This window comes from Schistocerca serialis, chromosome 1 (assembly GCF_023864345.2).
Source record: "Schistocerca serialis cubense isolate TAMUIC-IGC-003099 chromosome 1, iqSchSeri2.2, whole genome shotgun sequence".
Classification (NCBI taxonomy): Eukaryota; Metazoa; Arthropoda; class Insecta; order Orthoptera; family Acrididae; genus Schistocerca; species Schistocerca serialis.
Window position 1 is genome coordinate 872,813,872 of NC_064638.1, and position 16,903 is coordinate 872,830,774.

The 16,903-nt window shown below is 39.2% G+C and overlaps 1 protein-coding gene across 1 annotated transcript in view; it reads right to left on the reverse strand.

The window, feature by feature from the left end:
* The window catches only part of LOC126486258 (proton-coupled folate transporter-like), a 151,326-nt gene that overhangs the window by 23,448 nt on the left and 110,975 nt on the right, over nucleotides 1-16,903 (reverse strand). Inside the window, exon 8 of the mRNA XM_050108936.1 lies at nucleotides 7,028-7,111. Coding sequence (XP_049964893.1) covers nucleotides 7,028-7,111 — 84 coding nt within the window. The remainder of the gene's footprint in view (nucleotides 1-7,027; nucleotides 7,112-16,903) is intronic.

Below are 16,903 nucleotides of genomic sequence, written 5' to 3' on the forward strand. Positions count from 1 at the left end.
ATTTGTTGGAATTGGTGAACTCATATAATCAACAGAAATAGAAAAGCTATCCTCTAGTGATTTCATTGCACTGCTTGGTGGCTTTAATGGTGTTTACAAAAAATTACTTGCAATTGTGACATTAAGTCTCACAGGACGAATGTTACCATATGGCAAACCAATAGGACTACTGTGCAATTATTGTATTGGTTACTAAATAAGAAGCTAGATAAATCAATGACTTTATTTGACATATTTCTTGTAGAATACCTCTTCAGATTGCCGTGAAGATCTAGGTGACCAGATATATAAAGACACTACCTGTACGTAACAAACAAAGCTGTCATGGTAGACTAGCATGCCATGCCATGACAGCTTTGCATGTTACATACTGTTTTTATATATATGATCACCAAGATGTTCATGACGCTATTGTTACACAGAAGAAGTGTAATTAGATGAATGACGAACACTAACTTCACTTAACAAAGGTTTATCCAGCACTTGCACATACAAGAGCGTAGAGCGAACTGCCTCCAGCCAGAACACGTATGGTATTTATACCGGGTGATCAAAAAGTCAGTATATGAAAACTTAATAACCCACGGAATAATGTAGACAGAGAGGTAAAAATTGACACACATGCTTGGAATGACATGGGGTTTTATTAGAACCACCCCATATCGCTAGACGTGTGAAAGATCTCTTGCGCGTATCATTTGGTGATGATCGTGTGCTCAACCGCCACTTTCGTCATGCTTGGCCTCCCAGGTCCCCAGACCTCAGTCTGTGCGATTATTGGATTTGGGGTTACCTGAAGTCGCAAGTGTATTGTGATCGACCGACATCTCTGGGGATGCTGAAAGACAACATCCGACGTCAATGCTTCACCGTAAGTCCAGACATGCTTTACAGTGCTGTTCACACCATTATTCCTTGACTGCAGCTATTGTTGAGGAATGATGGTGGACATATTGAGCATTTCCTGTAAAGAACATCATCTTTGCTTTGTCTTACTTTGTTATGCTAATTACTGCTATTCACATCAGATGAAGCGCCATTTTTTGAACTTTTGTATTTTTTTGGTTCTAATAAAACCCCATGTCATTCCAAGCATGTGTGCCAATTTGCACCTCTCTATCTACATTATTACATGATTTATTCAGTTTTCAAATTTATACTGACTTTTTGATCCCCCGGTACAGCTACAGAACATTCCAGTACAATGCTTCTTGACATTTGTGGATACTTCTAGAATGTACTCAAACTGAATATAGATATTAAAATTGTACAGTCCAGGTGAGTTTCGATCTCATGATTCTCCATGCAACAGTTTAGTATCATAACCACTACACCATGGTGCTACTCAGCTTCTGCTATACAACAGTGCTCCCTCCTTAAGAGAACAGCATCTCAGCATTATGTCCTCCTAGTCCGGGAACAAGTCATCGGTCTGGCATACTCCAACTCCCGATGACTAATGCTTGCCCTGGTGGTGATCTTCCTAGAACTTCTTTTGCCACTATGCTCTTCATCACCTTTCTGCTTGTTGCCTGTCGCTGGAGCTCAGAATTTACCCTGGGTGGCAGGATCCTTATAGGGCTTCATTCAAAGGATGTGGACCATATCTCTGATCTTTGGTCATCTTGCGTTGGGGTCAAAATCTTCAACTTCATAAGTAACATCAGACAACTGTCTTACAACCTTGTAAGATCCAAAGTAGCGCCTGAGGAGCTTCTCAGAGAGACCAACCTTCCAAACAGGAATGAAGATCCAGACGAGGTCACCAAGCTGGCAGACAACAGAGCAGTGGCTTGTGTCATACCTTCAGTGATCATTTTCTTGAGCTTGCAGCATGGGGAGTCAAACTAACTGCCGAGCTTCCTCAGCTCTGGTTAACACCTGGTCAATGTAGTTGTCGTCCACGTCATCAGGATGTAAAGGAAATACAATGTCCATCGTAGTAGTCACCTCACGCCCATGCACCAGGAAAAATGGCGTAAATCCTGTGGTATCTTGTTTGGCGGTGTTGTAGGCAAACGTCACAAAAGGTAGCACCTCACCCCAGTTGCTCTGCTCAACACTGATGAACACTGATAGCATGTCAACCAAGGTCTTATTAAGCATTCAGTAAGCCCATTAGTTTGCAGATGGTAGGCAGTTGTCATGTGATGAGTAATGTTGCACTGACAGTTTATTTCTGTCACAAGATTCTATTGAAAACTTTCCCTTGATCTGTAATTAATGACCTTGGGCCACCGTGTTTGAATACAATATCTTCCACGATGAATTTGGCTACCTCAGATGCTTCAGCTGTTTTCACGGCTTTTGTAATGGCATAGTGTGTCAGATAATTAGTGCAAACAATAATCCATCTATTGCCATTCGCAGATGCTGGAAATCGCCTGAGGAGGTCAAGCCCAACATGCTGGAAAGGCATTTCAGCTAGTGGAGTTGGTATGAGTCGGCCAGGTGGTTTCTGAGGAACTGCCTTTCTTCTCTGGCACTCTCTGCAGTGCGACACATAGTGACGGACACCCCTAAAGAAACCTGGCCAGGAAATTCTCTTGCGGATTCTATCATAGGTCTTAGTAAATCCTAAATGTCTGGCCTCAGGTGCATGTGCTTAGGAATCACTGGTAGCCACCTCTTTCCAAATGGATCAAAGTTTTTCTTGCAAAGTAATCCATTAGCTACCTTAAATTGTCCTTTCACATCCTCTGACTGATTTAAGGCAAGCATAATTTGAGATATCTTGGCGTCCTTCTTCTGCTCAGCAGAGAGATCCTGGAGAGCAGTGAGACAGTCACTATTTTCATCAAAGTCTTGATGGTCTTGCACAGGGTTTCTTGAGAGACAGTCGGCATCTTGGTGTTTTCTTCCATTTTTGCACACTATGGTAATGTCATACTCTTGAATATGTAGTGCCCACCTGGCAAGTCGTCCTGTTGGATCCTTAAGACCTGTCAGCCAACAAAGTGAATGATGGTCTGTAACAACTGTGAATGGCCTTCCATAGAGATACTGTGGAAATTTGCACATGGTCCAGATCACAGCAAGACATTCTCTTTCTGTAGTTGGGTAGTTTCTCTCAGTTTTTGTAAGTGTCCTAGAAGCATAAGCTATAACCTTCTCTTTTCCATCCGAACTTTGCACCAGAACAGCACCAATCCTATACCCACTGGCATCTGTGTGTAGTTCTGTCAGCGCTCTCTCATCATACCGACCAAGTACAGGGTCAGTTGTCAGAGCTTTTCGCAGCACATTGAAAGAATCTTGTTGAGAACCACCCCAGATAAATTTAGCATCAGCGTTTAACAACTCTTGGAGTGGCCTGTCTTTGATATAAGTCTTTGATAAAATGACGGTAATAAGAACATAATCCGAGGAAGCTTCTCACATCTCTAATACTCTTAGGAATAGGAGATTCCATTATAGATCTTGCCTTTTCTGGGTCTGGCCGAACGCCTTTGTTTGACATAAGGTGTCCACGTACTTTGATTTCTTTTTCTCCAAAGAGACACCTTCTCGGATTAAGTTTCAGTCGACCTCATTGGAGACACTTAGGAACGGCCCTCAGTCTTTTTATATGTTCATCAAATGTCTCTGAGAACACTATAATGTCATCTAAATAACAAAGACACATCGTCCACTTCAGGTGACGTACAAGATTATCCGTCATCCATTCTAAAGTTGCTGGTGCATTACACAAACCAAATGGCATTATCTTAAACTCATACAGACCCTCAGGGGTGATGAATGAAGTTTTCTCACGATCATATACTTTGATTTGTCAGTACCCTGGGTACATGTCCATGGTTGGCAAAAACTTAGCCCCCTTCAGACAATCTAGTGAATTGTCAATTTGTGGAAGAGGGTAAACATCCAGTTTAGTTATCTGATTAAGCTTCCTGTAATCAACACAAAAGCGCCAACTGCCATCCTTCTCCCTGACGAGGACCACTGGTGATCTGGTGATGACCATGGGCTCTGTGAAGGCTGAATGATGTCATTCTTCATCATTTTTTCTACCTCCTCGCAAATTATTTGACGTTCCGTTGCTAACACATAGTATGCTCTCTAGCTTATTGGTTGATGGTCTCCAGTGCTAATCCAGTGCTTCACTGTCAATTTGTCTAATTTGCTCTTCACCTGTGGATTGAAGCATTCAGAGAACTCTTGAAGAATGGCAAGTAGCTTCTTCTGTTGTTCCTTAGTGAGATCTGGTGATAGTCAAGCTAGAAGATCTTGTCTCATAGTGGTAGCACTAATTTCGCCCACAGACTCGGCATGGGAGGTTTCTATGATGCTTTACTGTTCTTCAATTAATGGCTCAACATTTGCTATGCACATGCATCTTGGAAGGATCTGCGGTTCTCGGCAACAGTTAACTCTCCACAAGTCACTGAATCTGTTCTTAAACGAGATGACAGAGCCTGGGATGACCAAGTTATTCTTCAGGGATATGCTTCCCTTACATTCCACTACAAGATCCATGGGTTGACGCATGGCATGACACATGACAGATATTTTTCTAGTGCTGAATGCAGGAATGATCACTTCATTCAGCACACACAGTCTCCACACATGCGGATGTGCACCTTCCTGTCCACAGTATCTCATCTCGTCTAGCACAATCTTTGAGCAACCACAATCTATAATTGCCTGAGAAGCTTCAAAAAGTCCCATCCGATAATGACGTCATGACTACACTCTTGTAAGATGATGAATTCTAAGGGCTGTGTTTGGCCACTTACACCCACACGAATGACGCATCTTCCTGTAGGTTTTACATACTCCTATCAGCCATCTACAGCAGAGATGTTTTGTTGTTGATGAATATGGTTTTCTGCAACTGGCGACGGTACTTCTCTAAAATGACTGAATATGATGCTCCAAAGTCCACAAGAGCTTGTGCTGGTCGGCCATCCATGAGGATATTGATGTAGTTTCCTATCATTTTTGTAGTGATCACCGGTGGAGGATTTTTTGCTTTGGCAGCCTCACCTCCAAGGAAGGTCGCACCCTTTAGTTTTCCAGGTTGCGGCAGCTTGGTGATTGGCTGGAGCTTCTAAACAGAGATGGAGACCTTGATCAGCGTGTTGGGGAGCGTCCTCCCCAGCGACTAGCTTGTGGCGATGGTGACCTACGTCATCCTGCACCCACATCTTCTTGTTCATCTTCATTGCCTCGGAGTTGGCATTGGCTAAGATCAGTCTGCTTTCTTCTGGCAAGAGCATCATCAAATATCCACCACCTTTCTCGACAATAGCACACCACATGTCCCGGTCGTCCACAGTGGAAACATACTGGTTGGTTATCTTGGGTCCTCCAGGCATCAGTCTTCCTTGGTGCCGAAGCAGGTTCCTCATGTGACATTGTAGGAACATAACTCCGCCTGAGTGTTGACTTTTTTACCATTTTCAAGAGAAATGAAGGATGAGAGATTGGGTTCAATGTCTGTTCCACTTCCTCCCTTATGACCTCTTGAAGTGTCTCGGTTTTTTGCTCGCCGTGCAATCCAAGTGCCTTCTGAACTTCCTCTCTCACTATCTGATGAAGAATACTTGTGAAATCAGTTGCTTCCTCCATAACAGATCGCAATATGACATTTGGAAGCCATTCAAGCTTCTTGCATGTAATTATTTTTTGATGCATTGTCTCAATATACTTGTACCATTTTATGAAGTTGTCTGCTGTCAAAACCTCCTTCAGGAGTAGGGCTTGATATATGTCCTCAGCAACACCCTTCATGAGAGTGCAACCTTATCTTCCTCCTTCATTCTAGGATCCACTATTTTACACAACTCCAAGATGTATTGAATGTAGGATGCTGTAGTTTCTCCTGGACGCTGTGCCCTGCACTTTAATTTATCTTCAGCCTTATGCTTCTGTTGTGTGTCATCGAAATACTTGTGCAGTTCCACCTGGAATACTTCCCAGCTTGTGAACTTCTCCTCACTGTTCTCATACCATTGCGTGGCAGTACCCTCCATGTAGAAAAATATGTTAGCCAAACACTTGGTGTCATCCCATTTGTTAAATTTGGCTATACCTTCAGCCACTTATTTGGATCTTGGCCATCGTCACCAGAGAACATGGAAGGATGTTTCATGTGGTGGCACACAGTTGCTGTCATTGTAACATCCTCTTCTTCTTCTGTCTCCGGTAGGTTGCGATCTGTTGAATATGGCTGGAACTCTGGTTTCTCGCCATGTAAATGGTGACTATTTGTGGCCTGATGGGAGCTGCTGTGTCGTCAGTAATGTGCACTATCATAAGTTCCAGTACCCAGCACCTCCACTAGAATAATGTCACGTTAGAAGAAGGTGTAATTAGATGAATGATGAACATTAACTTCACTTGACAAAGGTTTATTCAGCACTTGCACATACAAGAGCGCAGAGTGAACTGCCTCTGGCCAGAACATATATGGTATATATACAGCTATAGAACATTCCAGTACAATGATTCTTGACATTTGTGGATACTTCTAGAATGTACTGGAGCAGAATACAGAAATTAAAATTGTACAGTCCAGGTGAGTTTTGAACTCATGACCTTCCATGCTGCTACTCAGCTGCTCACGTCACAATATGAAGATAGGTACTACCCGAAATGTGTCAAATAACGTCACTGGTTTAGCAGCTGGTGTTTCTTATTTAGTGACCAGTACAGAAATTGTGCAGTACTCCTTTTGATTTACAAAAAATTAGAGTTTTATAACCTCTGGAATTATAAAAATATATAAATTTTGTAACTCTTACTAAAATTATTCTTGAAGCAAGAAAATAATTCAGAAAATGAATACTGTCAAAATTATGTAATACTGTACTTTAAAAGAGTTACTGTAATGGATGTGGACTGCAATGGCCATAGATTTCTCGCTGCACAAGATTAATTTAAAATATATGAGAAATCAGTTAGTAACAAAGAAAGTGTTCAGTAACACGGAAGACAAATTTTGTGAGATCATTTCATTAAGAATGATGTTAAACTGCCATGAGCAACAAAATGAAGAATAACAACAAAACATGAAGAGACTTACCAATTTCGTCTTTGGGGACCATCCTGGCTATCATTGTTCTGGCTAACACCCACACCATTCCACCAAGAGCTGCAATAGCCCCACCTGCAAACACAGTTTGAATGACTAAAAATGGTAGTTTCTATCAATACAGAAATTGAGGAAGATATCCTTTATTCTATGCAGGGTATGTGCTACTCTCATGATGTATGACAAGTTAAATTTGTGTGTCACAGTCTGTACATTGCCATTTACATAAATTGAGCACATTTCATAGACAAAGCTTCAGTTTGCCACAGACTCTTCCTGTTGTCTTTCGAACTCCACAATGACTATCTCACTATGCTGTAACACTATCATCTTTGACAGAAAGCACACAGTGGGGAGTCTGGGATATGAGCAGCTTATAACTTTATATGTTTTCTGGCTACATCACAGGCAGACAAAAATTTTTCAAAGTTAGACATAAGTAGTGTTCTGGAGGGAGGAGCTTTCAGTTTAGTATGGTGGCTGGGAGTTCCACTGGCAAAGACTCATTTATAATATTCCTAATATTAAAACAAATATTTCTAATATTAAATATTAAACAGTGTAGTCAAGCATGATCAGTCACGTGCTGGATAACAACATAGCACCATAGCTATTATTTCAAGAACCAAAATTACAATACATTCTTGAGTGCTTGCATATTGAGTAGTTTTTAAGCATTTTATTATGTACATGTTTCAAACCAGAGGAGTCCTCCATATTCAAACAAGAAAACGAACAGTATGGCATTTTTATGTTGATTATTTAATTTAATTTAACAAAAAAGTTGTTGTAAGCATGTGGGAACTAGATTCATATGTATTTATTTAAGTTGAAGCATTGAGATTATCTCAAGTCCTCATTGGTGGGAGCAGTAGGTCACTGGAGAATGCTAGGATATGGAACTGATCATGGGCAGAAGGGAGAAGTGAGAAGAACATTCGTATATGGGCCATGAGATAAGACAGTAGCAAAGTTTTACTTTAATGTTGTGCTATAGGACATATCTTCCTCCACAGTCCCTCTAACCATATCCTCCTCCCCCTCTCACTTTCCATCTCTCTGCCTCCCCCTCTTCCTTTTCCACCTATCCACCACACCTCTGCACCTTCCACCTGCCTCCTGCATCTTCCCTTCATTCCCTCTCTCTGTCCATTTACTCCTCCCTCTCAATCTGTCAATTCCCTCCTCTATCCATCTCAGCTTGCCCCAGCCAAGGTTATCAGCATGTGTAGCCCCCACAATACAGTTCAATAAATACTACTCCCACAAAACTCCTGTCATGCGGGGCAGGCTACACATCAGGGGCCTGAAGACTATTTATTTGCCTTCGGTGTACAAGTCTCCATGCAAAGCAGGTAGATAAAGCAGGTAGTTACTATTCCAATACAACTTGTCTGTTATTTAACACAGCCTACATGTAGGGGCCTGGAAAATTGTTTCTCATCCCTGACATGTAGGGTGCCTATTGATTTGTCAGGCTGATGTTGTTTTCACACAACATGCATATTGTGCAAGACAGCCTATATACTCAGAGTTGGAAGAAACTTGTTTTTACCCCTATCTCTGCTCCTATTGGAGCTAGGAGGTTATATACTCCACAGTATTGATACTTGCGAGTCCTGTTGTGTGTTGTTTCTGTGCCAAATTGAGTTGAAATCAATCCATAAACAAATAACTTTGTTTAACATATCTTAGGATCACCATTTCTGAATAACATTGCTTCATTTCTGAATAAGCTACTGGAATTGTGCAACACAGGCTATCGCCTACACTAGTTTGCAAATATTTTCCATTTTATCATTTCTGATCATTGCTCATAACTGCAGTTTATTATTATCAATTGATTAACATCACTTTCCTGTGTGTAATTTATAAGACTGTAAGATCACAATTTAATACAGGTTATTTACGTATTGGGCATAAAACAGACATGTATGGCTTAACCTTAGTGAGCCAAATTTTCAATTAGAGCTGCATACAGCCCAATACTTATTCTAATTGCTAACTCACACTCAACTGCCTGTATAGGAAGAACAATGAACTCAGTAAGTTGCAAGCTTAGAAAGGATTTTTCTGCTTGTTGAAGAGTACACATGGATTAATACGTGACAAGCTGAAACTGTATGTCAGACCAGAATTCGAGTCCAGATCACTGCTTTTTCCAATTACTGTGTTGTCACTTAATCCACTGGAGAATACCTTACAAGATGAGTCAAAGCTTCAAACTGTCAAAGGCTCCTCTACTTTCTGACCACACACAGTTTTAACTTGTTGCATGTAATCAACATAAACTTCTTCAAATGAATAATAATAATAAAAAATAAATTAATTAATTAAAAAAAATTTAAAAAGAAGGCCCAAAATCGAACAGGTGAGGTGTTCACAAATTGTTTGTTTTAAGAGGCACTCCTAGATAAATTTCATCCTGTAATGACTTCATACAGCATGGTCACCATAGCTGATTTGTTCTCCTGTTAATTAGAGATATCTGCAAAATTGCAAAAATAGTTCTACTGTTGCATCACTTGTAAATTGATAAACCATACCATTAGTGATAGCTGTGAAATCAGAGTAATAGTCCCACAACTGGAATCTTATCTTATACCAATAAACAAATTCCAGGGCTCCATTTCACCACTAAACAATCTGAGGAATTCTGTACGAAAAATGATACTGAGCATGTGATGTCTATTCTGTTCCACCTAAAGGAAGCAAATAGGCAGAATGGATAGCATAAACATTTAAACAGCACTGGATAAAACCCTGTGGAAATGAGATTAAACAGTACATTCATGATGAGGTCAGCAGAGGTAGAGCACACACTCAGAAAGGAACAAAAGGAATCAGATTCTTTCCAACAAAAACATCCTGTGATTCCCCTTAATCCAGTTAGAATAACAGCTGAAAACAGAAATTAGGATAGTCTACTTTGCTAACCAATGTGCCATCTTGTTTGGATGTTAAGGAGTTCCCAATGCAGGCAGCACTGAATCATTTCCTTAGTATATATTACACCATGTCACTGAAAGGCAAGAAAAGGTCTGCAGATATACTCTGCAAAAGACAATCACAGTGGAGCTCACTATGGCCAGATAACGTACACTGTCAGCATCAAGGATGACATCCTTCTTTGGCTGTACCTTACATGACTGCTTTCCACTGGGACCACCCCAGCAATGACTCAGCTTATGAGGCAACATCTCCATCCACACTGGTATCTCTGTCAAGGACAGTCGTACAGAAGATAAAAAGCATTGCCTTTATTGAACACTCAATGGCCCACTCCACCACCAGCCCACCAATCATGAGACCTACACTTCACTACCACGATGAAACTCACAATGCCCTGGAGCTCAGTGATGTCAGCCCCACTGAGCACAGCTGGAATATCATATAGATAAATATTCGAGAGGGCAATCCCTCCTCCATCCAAAGAAGTAATGTAATGGGCAAAGCTTTTGTAGTTCTGATGTTAGTACTATAGTTACCATTCCTAAGTTAGTAAGTCAACTGTTATTGCTGAAGAAGTCTTAATGCTGCTTTTATCTAGTGATCTCACTTGAAAGAAGGCTACATGAGCTGAGAAGCCCAAACATGATCATCTTCTCTGTTCCACATCAACATGACTTGCCAATCTGGTCATGTGTACATGAAGAAATGTGAAGCTCAAATAAACAGATCCTAAATAAGAGGGTTGGAACTTTAATAGTGGCAACTATTTACTTACAGCTCGTACAAAATAGATATGTGTTTCAAAGTTTCACTGACCTTCAAAGTAGTCACCAGCATTGTGTATAACTCATTGCCAGTGATGTGGGACTTTTAGGATACTCTTAGCAGTGCCAGTTGTGTTAACAGTTTGAGTGGCACGGTCTATTTCCCAACGAATTTGTAGCAGTTCTGAAGTAAGTACCGTGAAGTGTTTCCTTCAGTTTAGAAACTGAGTTGAACTCATGAGGGCTTAAGTCAGGGGAGTAGGTGATATAGCCCTTAGCAGCCCCATCAGTCAAACAAATGAAACAGCTTGCACTGTACGTGCTTGAGCATTGTCCTGCAAAATGATGGTCAGAAAGTGTCATCACTTCTGTCTCTAATCTAGTCATAGGTTGTGTTCCAAAAATTAACAGCATAGAGACAGAAATGATGACACTTTCTGTACGACCTGACCATCATTTTGCAGGACAATGCTCAAGCATGCACAGTACAAGCTGTTACTGATTTGTTTGATTGATGGGGCTGCTAAGTGCTATACCACATACTGCACTACCATGACTTAAGGCCTTGTAAGTTCAACTCGATTTCTAAATTGAAGGAAACACTTCAAGGCATTCACTTCAGAACTGTTACAAATTGTTTGGGCAATAGACCGTGCTGCTTGAACTGTCAACACAATTGGCACTGCTAAAAGTATCCTACGACTTCCACATTGCTGGCAATGGGTTATACACAATGCTGGTGACTACTTTGAAGTTCAGTAAAACTTTGAAACACATATCTATTTTGTACGAGCTGTAAATAAATAGTTGCCACTATTAAAGTTCCAACCCTCATATATGCACAAGATCAAAAAATGTTACATTTGTGGACATACAAAGAAGATTCCACACATCCCATGGCTTACATCTTAATGGACTAGGGAAGGACTTAGTTATAAAACAGATCCAAAAAGTAGTAGACAGCAAATTGAATGTACAGTGTTTTGCTACAGACGCCATCCTTCTCAAGCACAAAAATAACAAATACTTGGGAGAATCAACCACAACATGTTAGATCAGTGAAACACTGATATTTTTAACAATTACTTCACATGTACTGTCAAAAATGATGTCTCTATGAAACAGGATATACAGCACACATTTCAGTCCAGTAACAAACAGAACTGCAATATACTACCCACAGCAAGCACATATGACATTCTGCAGCTTACTCATAACCTCAGAAACAGAAAATCAGCTGTATTAGATGCAATTTCTCCATATCTATTGAAGAAATGCAAATATGAACCAATGAAACCACTAGTTCACCTAATAAACTGTGTTCTTGAAGATAGTGTGTTCCCTGACTAGTCAAAACTGGCTGTAGTTAAACCAATATACAAAAAGTAGGAAATAAAGCATATAAAAAACTACAGATCCTTTGCTCTAATATCAGCTTTCAGCAAACTGATAGAGAAAACAATATTAAAAAAAATCTTGGAACATCACAACAATACTGACATATTAGGTGATTTACAGCATGGTTTCAGAAGAGGTTGAAGTACCACCTCATAAGCAATACAATTTGTCCATCATGTACTTCAAAAAATAAATGAAAAATCCCAAGCAGCAGGAGTAGTCCCAGACCTCTCAAGGGCTTTTGACAGAGTACATCATGACATGCTCTTATCAAAAATTGCAAAGAGTGGTGTCACTGGAAAACTCATTCAACTGCTAGAACCATATTTAAGTGGTAGACGGTAGTGCACAGAGATTGTATACTCTAATGGAGAAACACTGGAGAGGAGAAGGTCAAGTTTTAGAAATATACATTTCAGTGTTCCTCAAAGCTCCACTTTAGGTCCAATCTTATTTATGCTGTGTAAATGATTTTCCAAGTTCTCTTGACAATAAGCAGTTGATCACTATGCATGCAGATGATACATCTGGTGCCTGCTGTGCCTAGCTGAAGAGATATATAACTTTATTGAAAAAGCAAGAGCTCACTTTGAAAGAGACAACCTAAAAGTAAACATAGAAAAACTAATATTATAAATTTTAAATCAAGTGGTCCAAACAGACAAAATACCGTGATTGATGAAATTCTACCAAAAACCTGTACAGATTGTAAATTCTTGGGTTTACATGTAGATGATCGACTTTCATTGAAGCACTAAGCTGATTATGTCTGTAAAAAAATAACACGCAGTCTATACATATTAAGAAGATTATCACCATATCTTAATTATGAAACACAAGGACCATATTATGGATTGGTGTACCCTTTCTTATCTTATGGAATAGTACTGTGGCGTTGGACGTGCCAAACTAACACGAAAAGGGTGAAGTGAACTTTGAGGATCGTAGCAAGAGTAAAATCAGGAACTTCTTGCAAACCTTTATTCATTAGACACAATATTCTCACAGTTTATACCATGTATGTACTAGAAACTATTATGCTAGTGAAAGAAGAATCTAAGATCACAAAAAGAAACATGGATGTTCACAACTATGAAAAAAGGCGTAGAAAAGACTTTCATAGGTTAACAGAAGATTCACTTTAACAGCAAAAAGCTCTCTTTTTTTAAACATGTTATTACTGAACAAAGTTGAGATGTTGACAGGGGATGATTTTAAATAGTCAGTCAAGATTACATTAGATTAATTATTCATTCCATAGACCCATAAAAGAGGGAATCCTCCTGGGTGTGGAACATGTCAGATAAACACATTACAAAAATGTAATTAGAAAAACATGAGTTTCATTAATTTTAATGATCCTCAGTCAATAAACAGTAAAATTATGTACATAAATTAAATTTAAACTTCTAATATTTACAGGTTTAATACTTACATCTGCTTTCATTAAATCCATCATTCAGGCATTTGCTAGTTTCTTGGCTATTACAACCAAGTGTTGTCAAAAATTAAAGTAAACTATTCATTTCAGTGATCCTCAGTTAAGAACAGTCAGATTATGTACAAGATTTAAAATTAAACTTCCACTATTTATAGACTTAAGACTTACATCTGCTTTCCATACATCCGTCATTTACACAGTAGGTAGTTACTTGGCTGTTACAACAAAGTATTGTCAAAAATTAAAGTACAATAAATTTTCATTAAAATGGTCTACTGCACTTGTAGAGAAACTCATGGATGGAATAGAAGATGTTGGCCACCAAAAATTCTTTAAGGTTGCTGGTAACTTATTGAAAATATGCACTGCTGAATACTGGACTCCTGGCAAAAGTAAGTGATTTTAAATCTTTATGTATATTGTTCTTATTCCTAGTATTGATACTGTGTACTAAGCAGTTAGCTGGAAAAAGAGATGTATCATTTACAACAAACTTCATTAAGGAATAAATATACTGAGAAGCTGTGGTTAATATGCCCAATTCTTTGAATAGGTTTCGACATGATGTTCTTGGATTTACATTACTCATTACTCTTATTATACGCTTCTGTACTCTAAAAAATTTTTCTCTGTCTGTGGCTTATCCAAAAATGCCCTCATAACTTGAATTTCTCATGAACTGTAATGTAATACAAAATAATGTAAACTAAAAAAATTGTAATTGTAAAAACTTTATACTTAGCTGAAAATGCACATGCTTGTAAGATTATGTGTTATGAGTAATAAATTGAAATTGAAATTATAACCATTTTAGTGACAGTTACTTTGTGTGCAAGTCATTTTTGTAATGGCTCATTCTTACGAACAGCGCATGGTTCAGTTTCATGCTCAGAAAAACTGGTACAGAAACTCTTAAAATATCACAAATGTCCTACAAGGAAATGCTTGAGTGGCACTGCGAGGCACTATCAGGCACCTCAGAATAAATCAGGCATCACAGAATAAGACTTTGAAAATGTTTCAAATAATGAAATAAAAAAAGTTAGACAAGTGTATTAGTGCCAGTAGAGACTTCGAAGGAAACTGGAGGTTTCTTGTTCAAAAAGTAAATAAATAAATTTGAAAATGAAGTGTGGTTTCTTTTGGGTACCCCTTGTCATCTGTTGAATTCAGTTCTTAACAGTCTTCATGAGTTGCTGGCAGTTGTTTAGGAATCACAGATTAGCATGGTGCTCTTTTGGAGTCTGTTTGTTACATGTAACTGCTGACAGTTATTAAAACAGGTGCTATACTCTATAGGATTGTGCTAATAATTCAACTGATGTCCTTTGTGGTAGGAGTCTGCAATGTCAGTTGCCCCAACTGGAAGACATGTTTTGTTGTGCACCATGATTTTCATCTCTGGCACACTAGTGTAGAAGTTGTCACCAAACCATCTGTGGTACTGGTTAACAGATTACACTATCAACATCTGCAGTAACATAATATCTAGTTGTTAGTTTGTTTTGAATGACCAAGTGAGGTGGCGCAGTGGTTATACACTGGACTCGCATTCAGGAGGACGACGGTTCAATCCCATGTCCGGCCATCCTGATTTAAGTTTTCCGTGATTTCCTTAAATCGCTCCAGGCAAATGCTGGGATGGTTTCTTTCAAAGGGCACGGCCGACTTCCTTCCCCGTCCTTCCCTAATCCAATGAGACCGATGACCTCACTGTCTGGTCTCCTTCCCCAAACAACACTCCCCCCACCCCCCACAACCCCTCTTATCTGACCCCTCTGTTTTGAATGGATAATGTTCTAGTCCATCATCTGAAGAAATGAGTATTTTTATTAAGGGGTTTTTAACGAAGGACTCTAATGTGATACATGTTTATTTTAGTGATTGCATACTGAGCAGACTATCTCAACAACAGCAAATTGTGGGCATCTTCCAAGCGAGTAACTTTCTGGATAAAAAGCAAGGAAAAATCAGAAAAAAATCTGGATATGATGAAGTTTAGTACAGCTCAAAAGCAATAATACTGAGGATAATAACAATAATTGCAAACAAGAAACAATTAAATATCTTGAAGTGGGTAGGGTACTAAAGAAGAGATGAAAGATTTTGATACCTAGTAGGCAAAATTACACTAGATGACTGAAGCAAAGATGGCAGATGAAATTTAATGTTATGTAACAGTGATTCAGAATTAAGGAATAGTGTACTGTAACTGTGGAGCATGGAGTGGTATTTCAATGAAGATAATTCCTGGCTGTTGCAATACATAAAATTAAGGAAAGGCAACCAATCACCCATAGTGCATCAATTCATGGAGCACATAAACACATAACAGAAAGCAGCATTCACGCAAGCTTTTGAGCACTATCTCTTTTTCTAGCAACGGAACACATACATTCACACACACAACCATGCAGACACCCAAACGCACACTCCCGTGGTCACAGTAAGACTCCAGTCTTGCCATGGCCACAAGAGTGCGTGTTTTGGTACCTGTGTGGTTGTCTATTTGAATGTTTGTACTACGATACTGCATTACCTGTGTTGTTTGGAAATTCAATGGAACGTGCCTTCAGACATGCATGCATGTCTGAAGAAATAGGCACTGTGATAAATACAGCCATTATGAAATACTTGAAATGTATATACAATTGCAAATATGGACAACCAACAGCTGTATAATGGAACAACAATAATGAAAATTTGTGCTGCGTGGAACTGGAACGCGAATTGCCCGCTTATCAGGAATTTTCATTGTCGTCATTCCGTTACGCAGCTGATGGTTGTCCATATTCACAGCTGTGTATGCATTTAATTTATTTCATAATGACTGTAGTCACTGCAGTGCCTGTTCCAGATAAGCAAGCATGTCTGAAGGAACAATGATCGTAATTCTGAACAACACAAGCACTGTAATATTGTATTTATCCACCAACACCAGGCAGGTGACTTTAAATTAAAATCTCTCCCCTGCATGGTAATATACATAATGGATGTAAAAGTGAAACTGTAGACACATGGTTGATGACATATGGAAGTTTGGGTCTGCCATGAAGTGTGCTCAGATATCCTAATAGTAAGGTGACCGCTCACAATAAATCCAGGTTTGAGCTCCAGTCTGGCACATACAGGGCGTTTCAAAAAGAAAGAGCAGATTTCAAACATTTATTTCTCAAAAACTACAAATGATAGAAACACAATTCCAACGGTCCTTCACTCAATATGAGTACCAAATGTTACACAACAAATATCAAAACTGTACCTCAATATGAGCACCATTTGTTACACGACAAATATCAAACCGGTATCTCA